Here is a 14,826-nt window from a genome sequence, read left to right as displayed (position 1 = left end):
TTTATTCACCTACTATTCCCTTTTTCATGTTTAGGGAACCCACACAAGTTATATTTTATATATTTTAGTACAAGTAGGGCTTTCATTTGAGACAATAATAGTACCTATAACACAATATAATACAATATTTATTTGCACTTAAATATACAAAAAGTGGGAGAAAATGCATATTTTCACAGATTTATTTAGAATGTCTTCCACGTGAAATGTGCTATTCATGGAAAACCCAATTTTGTTCCTAGCTTACTATAATACCACATGCATAGATTTCTTTTAAACATGTTCCCTTTCACTTATACACTACACATTTTTGTATTTTGTAAATTTTGGGGAAGTGAAGAAACTTATTTAATGTTATGATTCTACTGGCAACGGTACAGGGTCTTTCATTTTTTCTTTCTTTTTTACCAAAAAGAATCCCTGTTTCCCACTTTCATTCTAACCCATGTGCTGTCACGTTGATCAGAAAGCAGGGCTCTGCTCTGAATTCCCTTGGGACATCATTAAAACTTAAATAATACAAGAGGGGGATGGCTGGGTTTTGACATTACAAAATCAATATCAACAGGAGTGTTTGTGGCTGGGGGTAATACACATGGCAGTGGGGGCATCAATAGACAAGAGGGTGGTTGGGCATCACATAAATTTATACTAAAGGGGGCTGGCTGGGAGGCATCACATTAACCACTATAAAATGGGTGGGGGCATCAATACACAAGGGAGGAGGGTTGGCTGGTGGCAACACATTTATGCCACCACATGGGTGTGGTGGCATAAATGCACCAAGGGGGGGGCAGTACACAAGGTTGTGGGGCAGAACACATTAATCAATACTAAAGGGGGGCATGGCTGGGGCATTAATACACAAGGGGCAAAAATATATAGGGGAGGTTAATGACAAAGCAGTGTAGAAAATAATTGGTTTTATGCTTCATAGTGGCTTAGCCTGTCCAGGTGTGTGTGTCGGTGTGGCAGAGCCTGTCCTGGTGTGTGTGTTTTGGTGTAGGTGTGGCAGAGCCTGTCTTGGTGTGTGTTTGTGTGTCGGTGTGGCACAGTGCCTGTCCTGATGTTTGGGTGTTGGTGTGGCAGAGCCTTCCTGGTGTGTGTGTGTTTGGGTGTCTGTGTGGCAGAGCCTGTCCTGGTGTGAGTGTGTTTGGGTGTCGGTGTGGCAGTGCCTGTCCTGGTGTGTGTGTTTGGGTGTGGCAGATCATGTCCTGGTGTGTGTGTTTAGGTGTTGGTGTGGCAGAGCCTGTCCTGGTGTGTGTTTGGATGTCAGTGTGGCAGAGCCTGTCCTGGTGTGTGTGTGTTTGTGTGTCGGTGTGGCAGAGCCTGTCCTGGTGTGTGTGTTTGGGCATCGATGTGGGAGAGCCTGTCCTGGTGTTTGGGTGTTCGTGTGGCAGAGCCTGTCCTGGTGTGTGTGTTTGGGTGTCGGTGTGGCAGAGCCTGTCCCGGTGTATGTGTGTTTGGTGTGTCAGTGTGGCAGAACCTGTCCTGATGTGTGTGTTTGGGTGTTGGTGGGGCAGAGCCTGTCCTGGTGTGTGTGTTTGGGTATCATTGTGGCAATGCCTATCCTGGTGTGTTTTTTGGGGTATCGGTGTAGCAGAGCCTGTCCTGGTGTGTGTGTGTTTGGGTGTCGGCGTGGCAGAGCCTGTCCTGGTGTGTGTGTTTGGGAGTCGGTGTGGCAGAGCCTGTCCTGGTGTGTGTGTGTTTGGGTTTCGGTGTGACAGAGTCTGTCCTGGTGTGTGTGTTTGTGTGTCTTAATCTTGCCCTGCCACCAATTTGCGCCAGCTTAAATCCAGCTTGTACCCACAGTGTGCTCCAGCCTTGTGCAGTTTTATTTGGCTAAACTTGTTTTAAATGGTTTGTGGACTGACTTTGTTTTACTGTTTTAAGTAATTTAGTATTGATAGTTGATAAAAAAAACTTTTCCATCGCCAAATTAACCCTGTATTAATATCCATTATAAAGCTAAAAGGCGATATTTTCTCTCAGTGAAAAATGAGTGTGGCCCACGCACACATACATTTCTGATGAAGTGGCCCACTGCAGAAAAAACTTGGGCACCCCTGTATTAGCACATCACGTAGAAGGTCAACCAGTTTAAACTCTAAATAAATCAATTTTTCTTATTTCAATAACGTGTCATCAAACGTTTATAGTATATTTACGAATGGAGCTTTCAAAGTTTAAAAGTTTTTATGACCCTACATTGTATTCTATGTTTTAAGTAGTCTTGTTCCTTTTCAGATGTTTCGCTGAATGCTTTTTCCACCCCTTGACTTGCACTGTCAGAGACAGGTATTTAGGAACCTTGCTAGCAGTAGAAGAATACATCACTACACAAAAAAGCCATGTTTCCCTCACCTACATTGGACATCTCTGGCACGGTGGCCCTGTAGGGAGGGTGTAGAAAAACAGGAGGGTTGTCATTAATATCTTGTACTTTGATGATGAATTGGGATGGGGGTTCCAGAGGTCGAAGTGTCAACCTGTCCACAGCCTGTGCTAGTAGCACATATTCTGCTTTCTCCTCACGGTCCAAGGATTTAGTGACGTGTATATTTCCTGTCTTTTCATCAATGACAAACACGGAGCCAGCCCCTTCTCCAGTCAGTAGATACTTTGCTCTTCCCTCCCCACGGTCTACATCTGTGTGCAACTAAAATAACATACACATTGCACATTACACATAAAGCACCAAAACATTTAACAATTCAACACTTAGTAGTGGTTACTCTTGAGCATGCCTGCTAAAAACAGGAGCAGAGCCTTCTGTATTACTCCGGATTACAATGAACACATCGGAATTATGGAGAGTTCCCTCAAATTTATATATATATATATATATATATATATATATAAAACATATATATAATATTCGGTGTAATCTATATTTAAATTTGCCTTCAAAACAGCATCAATTCTTCTAGATACACTTCCACAAAGTCAGGGATTTTGTAGGCATATAGTTAGGTTTATGATTAAACAATAATCCCAAACACGTATTAATAATCATCAATTCAATATATAGGTGGAAACACAATCATTACCCGCAACTGAAACAGCTATGTTGGAGGAATAGAACAGCCAGTCTCCCTAACAAGGTGAGCTTTCTGAAAACACTTTAATGTCAATAGTCATACATAATGGCAAGACTGACCACAGCAACAAGACACAAAGTACTTATGCTGCATCAGCAAGGTCTCTCCCAGGCAGAAATTTCAAGGCAGACACAATTATTGGCCAAGAAAGATGGGGAGATGTCCAGCAGTGCCATCAACTCAGATGGTACACCCATCTCCTGTCCGGAGAAGTCTGAAAAGAAGTGGTCTTCATGGAAGACTTGTGGCCAAAATACCGTACCTCCAACATGGAAACAAGGCCAAGCAACTCAACTATTCACAAAAACACAGGAACTGGTGCGCAGAAAAATGGCAGCAAGTGCTCTGGAATGAGCCAAAATTTGAAATATTTGACTGTATTTGTTTGCTGAATGGCTGGATAGCGGTACAGGAATGATTGTTTGCAGGCAACAGTAAACCATAGTGGAGGTTCCTTGCACATCTAATGCTGAATTTCTGCAAATGGAATTGGGGATTTGGTCAGAAGTAATGGTATCCTCAATGTTGAGATGTACAGGCGGATACTTATCTATCATGCAATACAATCAGGGAGGCATCTAATTGGCTCCAAATGTATTCTGCAACGTGACAATGAGACAATGACCCCAAAGATACAGCCAAAGTCATTAAGAATGCTCTCCGCGTAAAGAAGAATTCATGGTATGGCCCCCTCAAAGCTCTAATCTCAACATCATTGAATCTGTCTGGGATTACATGAAGATAGAGAAGCAACCTAAATCCATGGAATTACTTTGGGTAGTTCTCCTAGATGTTTTGAACAATCTACCTGCTGAGTTCCTTAAAAAAACGTGTACCTAGAAGAATTGATGCTTTTTTAAAGGCAAAGGGTGGTCACATCAGGTATTCATTTGATTTAGATGTTTCTATTGTGCACTATAGATATGGATCTTAGTCTTGTAGTCAGACCTCCAGAGAGCACCATTTGCTCTGAAAATAACTTGTCTTATATTCGAGCAAATACGATAGTAGCCCTTCAAGAAGGATTCTCCAAATAAGTTCAACCAACCATTGGATTTTGGAACAAACTAGGACATACCGTTACTGTCTTTGTTCATTCATCCACTGGGACATAACCAGAGTAATTTGATTTGTGCACTTGATGGGATCAGGGAAGCCAGGCTGATTATCAGACCTGGCAAAGGACAGTAATGGTCTAACATCAATTACTATTGACACTGAGTAAAGGCTGGGCATAAGGCCAGAACATACTAAGGATTAGACAATCCTTTTTTCTTGCATACTCAAGGTGGTGGAGAACTGAAGATGAATTATGCCTTATCAATCTATGAGTTTGTGATAACAACAATGATAATGGCTGACTTACACAAACCATTTAAAAATGCCACAGATGTATTTATTTTTGGGGAAAAAATGATTTTGTTTAAACAATTAATTAAGATAGGTTAAGCAAACATTACAATTACTGATATTATTTAACCATAGACTATTGTCATGTCAATGGAAAAATCTTCTGCATGCAGGTATGATGACCCATGAAAACCTGGTAAGACTGATTCGGGGAATATTACCCCTTTACTTTTTTGGACCCAGACAATGTGATCTGACACCCCTTTTGACAGATAAGACGCATAGAATAATAAATCAACTAATTGAGCACCTGCAAAGCAAACATCTATATAATCCCATTTCATGTTAAAAGGGCCTGAAACATGATAGAAAAGGGATATAGTATGACTTTCAGTATTATTTTACTTATTTCACTAATTAATACCAGCTACTGCAAAATCACATATTGGTCATGCGATTCTGCTGACAATGAGATATTTGTGCATATTTGTGCAAATGTTTGTGGTTTCTCTCAGGCTCAAGACAGTGGAGATATATCACAATCGTGTGAAAAGGATTCGGGGTCTAGGATTTTTTGGCTTCCCTTGCCACATGCCTCCCAGCCTGCTAGGACATACAAGTTTGATTACACAAATATAGTTTCAGGTTTGAATTTTCATTAGCAAGGCTTGTGACTTTCAAGTCTATACCGACTGCTACTGCACTAAATTTCCCTAGTGTGTTTGTTCCTGCTACTGAGGCTGTTGCAGGAAATGTAGATCATCATAGTAACTTACTCTCTTTCCTCCACAGAAAAAAAAAGATCAGTGCAGAGGAATAAAAGGGTGCAATTATTAAAAAGAGAATGTTTTAATTTTCCATTCTGACAAATAGTTATGGTTTTCTGCATAAGACTTTATGTGAATTGGAATTCTCACCTAGATGAATACTATAAGAAAAAATGTAAAAGTGCTTTCCATTCAGATTAATTTTCTGGATGTATATTATTGTTTCAATATGCCTTTTCAGTTAATTTGTTATATTTTTTCTGATTACTTGATTTGTTCCCCTGCTATAATTTAATAGTATCTAAACTGTGCATAAGCTTTGGATCATCATGTTGAACAACCATCATCTCTAGTCACATTACATTTTATTAATAAAGCATTGTCAGGTTAGCACTATAACAATGATTGGAAAATTCTAAATAAACAATCACATGAATAAACATAGGAAACACATATTATAACACAGGGTTCACATTTGCAGATGCACATTTTGTAGAAAAAGGAAAATGCAAGGGGAGAAATGGTTTCCCCTTGCCTTTTGGGTAAAAATCACACACACTACCATTCAAAAGTTTGGGGTCACTTAGCTGTTTACAACATCTACAATGACTACACCATACTTCTGATCCATTGTATGTTATTTTAATGGACATTTGCTTTTCATTCAAAAACAAGGACATTTCTAAGTAACCCCCAAATGCCAGTGTATATTTCAAAATGGTACGTTTTAAGACCTTTGTAGAAGATGACCATGTTATTCACGTTCATCTGAATGAACAAGAGCAGAAATTAGCAGCTTAATAAGATAAAAAATTTAGATACTCACCCTCCCTATTAGGACTGGCTCTGGTCCTGCATACTCTTCTATCACGAAGAACTGGTTCCAGACCCAGCTACGCTTGGACCGCAGGGGTGGGCCAGGTCCCTGAGGAGGGCTGGCTGGGGATGCGGTATTCCCACCAAGCCCAGGAAACATCTCCCCAACAAGAGGAGTAGAAGGTGAACAACCCCACAGGAGTAGAGAAAGAAGAGGGCACAGATGGAGGGTAGGCATTGGGCGTTTGGAGACTTCACTGTAACGCGCTGTGGTCAAAGGAGAAAAGTCACGCCAGGCTTTAAAGCCACTCGTATCTCAGTGTTTTCCATGTATTAATCTGAATGGAAAGCTGCACCTCATCACACGAATCATAGAGTTGGATGATTTCCTGAGGCAAAAAAAACATAAACATTACAATCCTGATTGTCCGTTTCATGTCAAACCTGACTGGATAGATCGTGCATATTGCACTTACATCCTGTATTGCACAAGTGTTGTGTCTTTTAACTCTCGTTTCGTCCAAAGTCTTGTTCATGGGTCTGAAACACTCATTTACTCACTTTGAAGACAGTATAAAAAAATGTGTGTATTGTTTGACCTCACACAGCAGCATCTCTGCTTGTGTCACAAATGCCACCAGTGGATGGTCTTAACATATAGTTTCTCCATATAGGGATACAAATGAGCGCGCAATAGTTTCCTATTTCTGATATAGTAAAATATTCGCTTTCTTGTGCGGAATACAGTTCTGCATGCACCTAAAAATTGACAATAACAAATCAGTTTCTCACCTCTTTAACCCTTTGTTTCCTAGCAATATTATTCCATTTTACTGTTTTCTGCCCATATGAGTCAATACTTTGGTAGTTACGATTACCCCCACCCCCCATCAGGGATCGGCATCTACTGGCACTTCAGCTCCCGTGGACTACAACTTCCATGATGCTGATGGCTGATCAAGGATTATGGGAGCTCTCATTTAAAGAAGCAGGAATGACAGAGGCTTCATGTTGCCCTCCCCACATTTTCTGGACTCTTATCCTATTGCCTGTAAAAGATCTTTTAGTGTTTTTAATCTCTTAGCATCCCTGTAGACTAGAGTAGATATTGGGCAATAAAACAGCGATAACAATTTCCCAGTCCCCCACCCTGCCTCTCCTCTAGCCTGTCATCTCTTCTTCTTTAACTTATTCCCCCCTGTTTAGTGTTGTATGTCGACAAATTGTACCATCTGTCTCTCATTTTCCCTTCTCCTTCCTTTTTTCCTCTCTCTTTTTCTCTCCTCACTCTCTCTCTGTCTCTTTGTATGCCCGTCATGTTCAGCACTTTACGCTTTACTGCAATAAGAAGAGGATAAGAAATCATAGAGGGAGAAAGGAGGGGGGAAAGACAGAGAGAAAGATAAAAAGGGAGAGACAGAGAGAAAAACGAAGACCAAGACACAGAAAGAAAATCAGAAAAATGAAGAAAATCAGAGGACAATAGAGAGGGGACAAATGAGTCAGGGGAATGGTGTAGTATTGGAGATTAGTGGCCAAAAATGTTTCCACTCGAGAAGTTCACTGTTTCTCATAGACATACATGAGCATCTTGTGAGACAATTTTGAGATTTAATCATTTTTGGGTAGAATTTGGTTTACTAATATGATTACGTCGGTTGGGGTTTGTCAGGGGAATCATGTTATAATCATAGAGGCTTTGCATGACTATGCATATACTAAACATTTCTTCATTTTTCAGTTTTGTTTCCTATCTTTTGCTGGCTCTGAACTGTCCATCCCTCTCCGTTTGTTCCAGTTGCTTGTAAAATTCATGTTCTTCATTCATTTTCCCCTGTAGCTTTCACTAGATTATTCTAAAACTCTGGATGCAGTATATTAATGTACAACTAAAGATTGATTTGATTAGCTTCTCCATGAGTGTGCATTAGATATATTAAACTCTTAAATAAAACATACATGTTAAAAGGATTATCCGCAATGGAGAATGAACAAAAGGTTATTTAGCTTTGCTATAATATAGGGATTAGTTATCTTGGTTTGCCCAGAAGTGTTTCCAATACCTTCTTAATCTATTTCATTGTCTAATGGATTCCAAATAACTCCTCCTATTGCACAATAAAAGTCTTCATCTTTACAAATAAATTCTCTAATTTCTCCAGAGTTGAGTGGGCTGTTGTCCAATGTGCCTAGAGATTTGGGTTGAGTGCCAGTCTTAGATTTTTAGGGCAACCATCCATCACTAACTTTAATTCTTTTGTGGAAGTTCTGTTGGAAATAAAAGGTTTTTTTTTCTAGCGGAACTGTAATAAAAAGTAAATTAACGGAATGGTTGCCAGTGAACATTGTTAAACCAGTCAGAGCAGTTTAGTACACTAAATCCATTGACAATATAGGTGCTGCAGGTCATAATATAAAGACCTGTAGGCAGGTGTAAACCAAGTGTTTGTGGTATAGCTTGTAGATGACATTAGTGCCCATTTACTGAAAATGTCCATCATGGAGCCCTTTGATGTCTGCCATTGCTTTTGGGTAATGGAATACACTCCTCATACTTCTCTAGTCTCATACCCTGGGGACCAAGAAATGAAAGAACCTGGTGATGTTTCCCCTTAGCAGCTCAATGCTGAAGGAAGCTGCCCAGGTGACCTACACAATAGGGTTGGCCCTGCCACCTATAGCATTTCATGCTTCCACTTCTCATACATCTGATTTCATTAGCGCCTCCTAGTTGCTGCATATAAACCAGTGATGATTTGCAGAAGGGTGACAACAGGCTGACAACAGTAACAGAGGATGTCACAGACATCTGTGACCATGTAGGGTTTACACATACTATGCAGCACATATTGCTGAAATAAACATAGGACATCAGTGCAGAAAAAAGGATGCAAACCAGCTATCATGCGAGGTATAGGTGGCAGTATAAGGATCCTCAATGCAGAGCTGGTATCACCTGATGGGCAACACAGCACAGGAACAGCATGAATGTAGGGCATTAGAACAAGGAGGAATCTTATTCAAGGCAAGCCACGGTCAGATATAGCGGAACAGGACTCGAGATGTCAGTACACAGAGATAAGACAGGGATGAAGGTCAAGACCAAGCAAAGGTCTAGTACAAAGTTGAGGATACAATGGTGACAGTACAACAGGTATGATAACTGGTGGTCAAAGCAAGGAACTAGCATAAGCAAGGGCTACCAGGAGAGTGAGGTACAAGGAAAAGAAAGTTCATACCCAGCAATTAAAACTGAGCGTGTGTTCCACTTTAAAAATATAGGGCCAGGGCCGGCCCAAGGCAAAATGCCGCCTGGGGCGGATTTAAAAATTCCACCCCCCCCTTATCTACTCTTCCTCCCGCCCCCCCCCCTTGTACTTACCTTTCAGCAGTCCTGCGGCGAGTCTCCCTGTTCGGTCTCGGTGCCGGCTTGTAATGCTGAGCGCCGGAAATCTTCCGGCCCTCAGCATTACATGCCGGCACCGAGACCGAACAGGGAGACTCGCCGCAGAGGAGAGAGGGGTGCCGAGCGGGTACTGACAGCTTGGTAAGCGAAAACCACTCGCCGCCCCTTTTTCTCTCTTTCGCTTTAGAAGAAAAAAAAAAAGTGCCGCCTGGAGTGGCTGCCCCACTCGGCTCCATTGTCGGGCCGGCCCTGTATAGGGCAGCTGTTGCCATTAAACTCTTTACTGAGTAGTTATACTCTGGCAACGGTTACCCCCAAACAACCCTGCCATGTATCACTGTACAAACGGGACAGTGAGACCATGCCCTTGGGGTTCCCGTCATTAGTAAACTGGTGAGAGGAACCAGAGCGGCCAGGAGGAGGCCTGTGCAGCATGGAAGGGGTGTACTTTGGCAGCCACATGCACATCAGAGGCAGAAACCCAGGACCTTTCTTCCAGACCAAATCCTCTCCAGTCAATTAAATATTAAAGGGATCCTCTGAGCCTTCCTAAGTCAGAAATCTTGTGGACCACATGGTCGTCATGGTCTTGGACCCGAAAAGGCAGAGCGGTGGGGAAAAGGTTTCTGATCATGGGTTTCAATAGGGAGACGTGAAAAGCATTGGGTATTCTGAGGGCAGCTAGGAGCTCCGATTCAAAAGAGAGCCTCTTGGTTACTCTGTAGGGATCCTACAAAAAGAACTAAACACCCTGGAGGGTTGTCTAAGGTTTATTTTCCATGGGGACAACCAGGCAAAATCACCATTCTGAAATATGCCACTGCTTTGACTGTGTTCAGGTCCACCTCTAAACGTTTGGAGGAGATGATGTAACCTAAACATGGCATGAAAGACTTTTCAAAGTCACATTTTTGACTTTGGCATAATAGAAGATCACTCACAGGTGTTGTTGAACCTGTCCCACATAATTTCTATGTTCTGCCAGGGACTTGGAATAAATTAGAATGTCAAGATATGCCATAACCTACAACAATGGATTAAAAACTGGCTGGAGCATTTACATAGGCCATGACCAGCATTATCAGGTAGGAAGCCGTACCATGTATTAAATGCACCTTTTCACTTGTGATCTTCTTTGATCCGTACAAGATTATATGCTCTTCGAAGACTCAATTTATTGAAGTAGTTGTATCCCTGGAGTTGGTTGTATAACTCATATATGAATGGTAGTGGATACTTATTCTTTACAGTGATCTTGATGAGGCCCCAATAGTCTATGCAGGGACATAATGAGCCCTGCTTCTTGGAGACGAAAAATAATCCTGTACTGGCTGGAAGAAGAGGGTTGAATAAATTCCTTGTATATACTGTCCTGGATGTATTGTGAGAGAGCCTTATTATCAGGTATGATAGAGGACATAGTCTTCGAGAAAAGTAGATCCCAATAAGTGGACGGGACAAGCTTCTTGGGGTCTTGACAAAAGCCACCCTGTGTCTCGATGTGACTGACTACTAGTTGAAGTGAGGATTATGGATACGGAGCTAGGGATGGGCAGTGTAGGACTTCCTGGTTTAGGACCCCAACTGAGAGAAATAATGAAACCATGTCATGGGCCTCTTGGCCAGAACTGATAGGTTTGCAATCTAGGGAGGTGACAGAAACCTTAATTTCTTTGGACACCAGAAGTACTCGATTTTGTTTAGCCCATGTTTGGTGAATGAAGATATCTTCCTGGTCTATGCTTGGTAGTTTCCCAGGTTCAGGCATCATTCATGTACTAGAAGACCATTTTCATCACAATACAAGAAAAGGGCGTTCTCCATCCTGCTTCTTTTCTCATGCTCAGTAAGCAACTTTTACTCTACCCACCCTCAAAGGTTCCTCAGGTAGGTGGTAGTGATGATACCCTCACTGGAGACCTGAAAGGACAGGTGAGGATGCCGTCTGTTCCTTTCCTTCTCAGCGTGTTGCTCCTGGTTGCAGTTGTCAAGCCGAAACACATGATTATGAATTTCTCTAGACTATCCAGAGGGTATTTAGGGTATTCATTCAGGCCTCTCCGAAAGGAAAGGTGTGGATGGATGCTTGATGGAGATCCCTGAGGGCCATACTAGCTTTATGATCAGGAAAGTCAAGACTGACTTAAAGGATTTGATGAACTCGCAATAGTCCTCCAGCAAATATAAGTCCTCCTCCACTAAGGGGTTAGGCTATCCCAAGGCCTTGCCTGTTAGCCGAGAAATCATGAATATAACCATTGCAGTCAGGATCCATTCTGCAGACGGCACTGGTCTGAAAGGAAACCTCTGCACTCTTTCAGATCCCCAGCATACTTTTCAAGATGCAGCATGGGAAGTCTCTACGAATCTCATTGGAGTCTCATTGGAATCATGGCTGACAGCAGGTATGGGAGATACCAGAAATGGCCTGGCTTGGGTGGCTGGCATATTATGGACCATTTCGGTTAAAGCACCCAACTTGTGTTGCATGGCTTGTAACTAGGAGTCATGAGATGACAGTTCAAGATCCAATGGTGACAGTACAAGAGAATAAGTTAATCCATGGTCAAGGCAAGGAACCAGTGCAGGACTCAAAACAAGGCAATAACAATTAACACCCAGAGACTAAAGATAGCCCTTGCATGGGGACGACTAGTTGTAAGTATAAGCAAGTGCACATCCAGCAATTAAAACTGGGCATGTGTTCCAATTCAAAAATAATGGGCAGAAGTTGCCGCTTAAATCTTTGCTCAATAGCACGCGCATGTGCAGAACTGCATGCGCATGCACAGAACTGCACACCTGCAGCAGGAGACAAGGATTCCCCACCGTTTACTAGTAGTATGGTCAAACAAGGGGTACCCGCCATCAGGGGCGTACCTAGAGTATTTGGTACCTGGGGCGGATCCTGTATGTGGCACCCCCCCACACCCACACTTTAAAACTGCATAGCTTCTACCGTTATATACCGGCGCAGATACTGAAGGTGGTACAGCATAACACTTACTGTTATCATTATATACTGAGGCAGACATTGACGGTGGTACAGCATAACACTTATCACTATATACTGAGGCAGAAATTGACGGTGGTACAGCATAACACCTATCACTATATACTGAGGCAGACATTGACGGTTGTACAGCATAACACCTACCACTATATACTGAGGCAGACAATGACGGTGGTACAACATAACACCTATCACTATATACTGAGGCACACATTGACAGTGGTACAGCGTAATCCCTATCACTATACATTGAGCCAGACATTGACAATAGTGCAGCATAACTCCTATCACTATATACTAAGCCAAACATTGATGTGGTGTAGGCCTACCACTTCATTAGTAGTAGGGATGCACCGAAACGAATTCTGGACTGAAACCGAAAATGCAGCATTTACCTGGCCGAAACCGAATATGGCCTCCCCCCACACCATAAAAAAAAATCTAACACTTTTATTTCAAGTAAGTAACACACCAAAATAGGACAAAACAATTAAATAACAATATTAATATATATATATATGATAACAGCAATCACATTTCTATCATGCCCAGGCATACCCAGATTCCAGGATGTACTCGCAGACTTGGCATGATAGGAGTATGATTGCCCTATCTACCCCTTCTCACTCCCTTTTGTCTTACCTACCCCGTCTCATTCCCTTCTCCCTATCTACCCCCTCCTAACTATCTACCCTCTCCCACTTTGAAGTTCACTTACCTTTCAGGAGTCCTGCGGTGGGGGTGCAAGGCCTCTGTCTCCCAGCTCTGCCACTGTATGGAACAGTATAGAGTGATGGGAGTTATGATGTACTAGAGCATAATTATACAATGAAAAATACATTGGAAATGGTACAGCATAACACCCATCACTCTCACACACTTACCAATCCGCACATATACCAATCCACACACACACCAATCCACACATACCAATCCACACATACCAATCCACACATATACCAATCCACACATACTAATCCACACATACCAATCCACACATATACCAATCCACACACATACCAACCCACACGCATACCAATCCACACACATACCAATCCACACACATACCAATCCACACACATACCAATCCAGACATATACTAATCCACACATACACCAATCCACACATATACCAATCCACACATATACCAATCCACACATAGACCAATCCACACATATACCAATCCACACATACACTAATCCACACATACCAATCCACACATATACCAATCCACACATATACCAATCAACTATCACTCACTGAATGCTTTCCTACCTTTCCTCTTTTCTCCTTACAGCTTCTTTTCCTCCTCTTCTTCAGTTCTTCTGTCTTCTTCCGGGTCAGAGGGCACGGACGGCAGTGGGCGCGGCTTCAGTGTTGTGCGCCGGGATCTGACAACAAATCCTGGCGCACAGCAGCTGTTGCCGCGCGGATCGCAAGGGAGCGATATCCGGCTTAAAATCACTCAAGGGAGCCGGAGGTCTGCTAAAGACCTCCGATACCGCTCCCTTGCGAGCCTGCTCCTCCAGCAGCGGACATTGCTGTCCGTCTCTGGAGGGGTGCCGGGTGCCGGCAAGTTGGCACCCCCGTGATGAGTGGCACCCGGTGCGGACCCCGCCCCCCCGCTAGGTACGCTACTGCCCGCCATTAATACTCTGGTGCGTGAGACGAGAGCTGTGAGGACCTGGAGGCGTGTGTGACACCAGCACACCACATGGTGGAAGACCATGAGATCTAATACCCAAGGATTTAGAAGATTTGTAGAAAGCCTTTGTATTATGCCTCTTGTTCCATGTAACATTGATATTAAACTTATGTTAAACCTTATGTTGTGCCATAACACACTCCTTTGTGCTTAAATATAGGATATGGCATCCTTTTCACCCTGGCCCTTGAAACATGGGACTGGCAGACATTTCACACCTTTAATCTTGTGACTGTGCTCAAAAACAATTTTTATTGCCTTCGGTGAACATTTACATACGGTAAAATCTCTTTATATTCTGCTCTGGAAAGGTTTAGCAAGGGGGTCAAGGTGGCAATTACCCACTGGGCTGATTTGAATGAAAGATTTGGGCCACTACCAAAAGCTACTTTGTATGTGTAAATTCAGTGCAGCTCCCCATATTGTATAGCCACCAGAGTGTCTGGAGACACAAAACAAAGATTCTACCTAGCATATTTATATGATAACGGGAACCTTTGTATTTTCGCTGTAATCCATTATCGTAACTGTGGGTTCGAAAGGGCTGGACAGTTCACAGTAAACTTGTGGACTTGCTCACCTGACTGAATGCTGTCAGCCCTCCCCTGTTTTACTCTATTATTCTGCAAAATTAAAATGATCTGTCAAACAAAATGCATTTTTGAACC

General features: G+C 42.5%; 1 protein-coding gene across 1 annotated transcript in view; it reads right to left on the bottom strand.

Moving 5' to 3' along the window:
* Positions 1–6,194, bottom strand: part of LOC149300467 (cadherin-24-like) — a 35,687-nt gene extending 29,493 nt beyond the window's left edge. Inside the window, exons 1-2 of the mRNA XM_089484986.1 lie at positions 6,045–6,194; positions 2,365–2,659 (exon numbers count right to left, since the gene is read on the bottom strand). Of these exons, the coding sequence (XP_089341112.1) occupies positions 2,365–2,659; positions 6,045–6,194 (445 nt within the window). The remainder of the gene's footprint in view (positions 1–2,364; positions 2,660–6,044) is intronic.
* Positions 6,195–14,826: the final 8,632 nt, after the last annotated feature.

Source organism: Sceloporus occidentalis, unplaced genomic scaffold (genome assembly GCF_023333645.1).
Source record: "Sceloporus occidentalis isolate IW3139 unplaced genomic scaffold, rSceOcc1.0.p SCAF_24, whole genome shotgun sequence".
Taxonomy (NCBI): Eukaryota; Metazoa; Chordata; class Lepidosauria; order Squamata; family Phrynosomatidae; genus Sceloporus; species Sceloporus occidentalis.
Note: the sequence above shows the minus strand (reverse complement) of the source record. Positions and strands in the feature narration are given on the sequence as shown.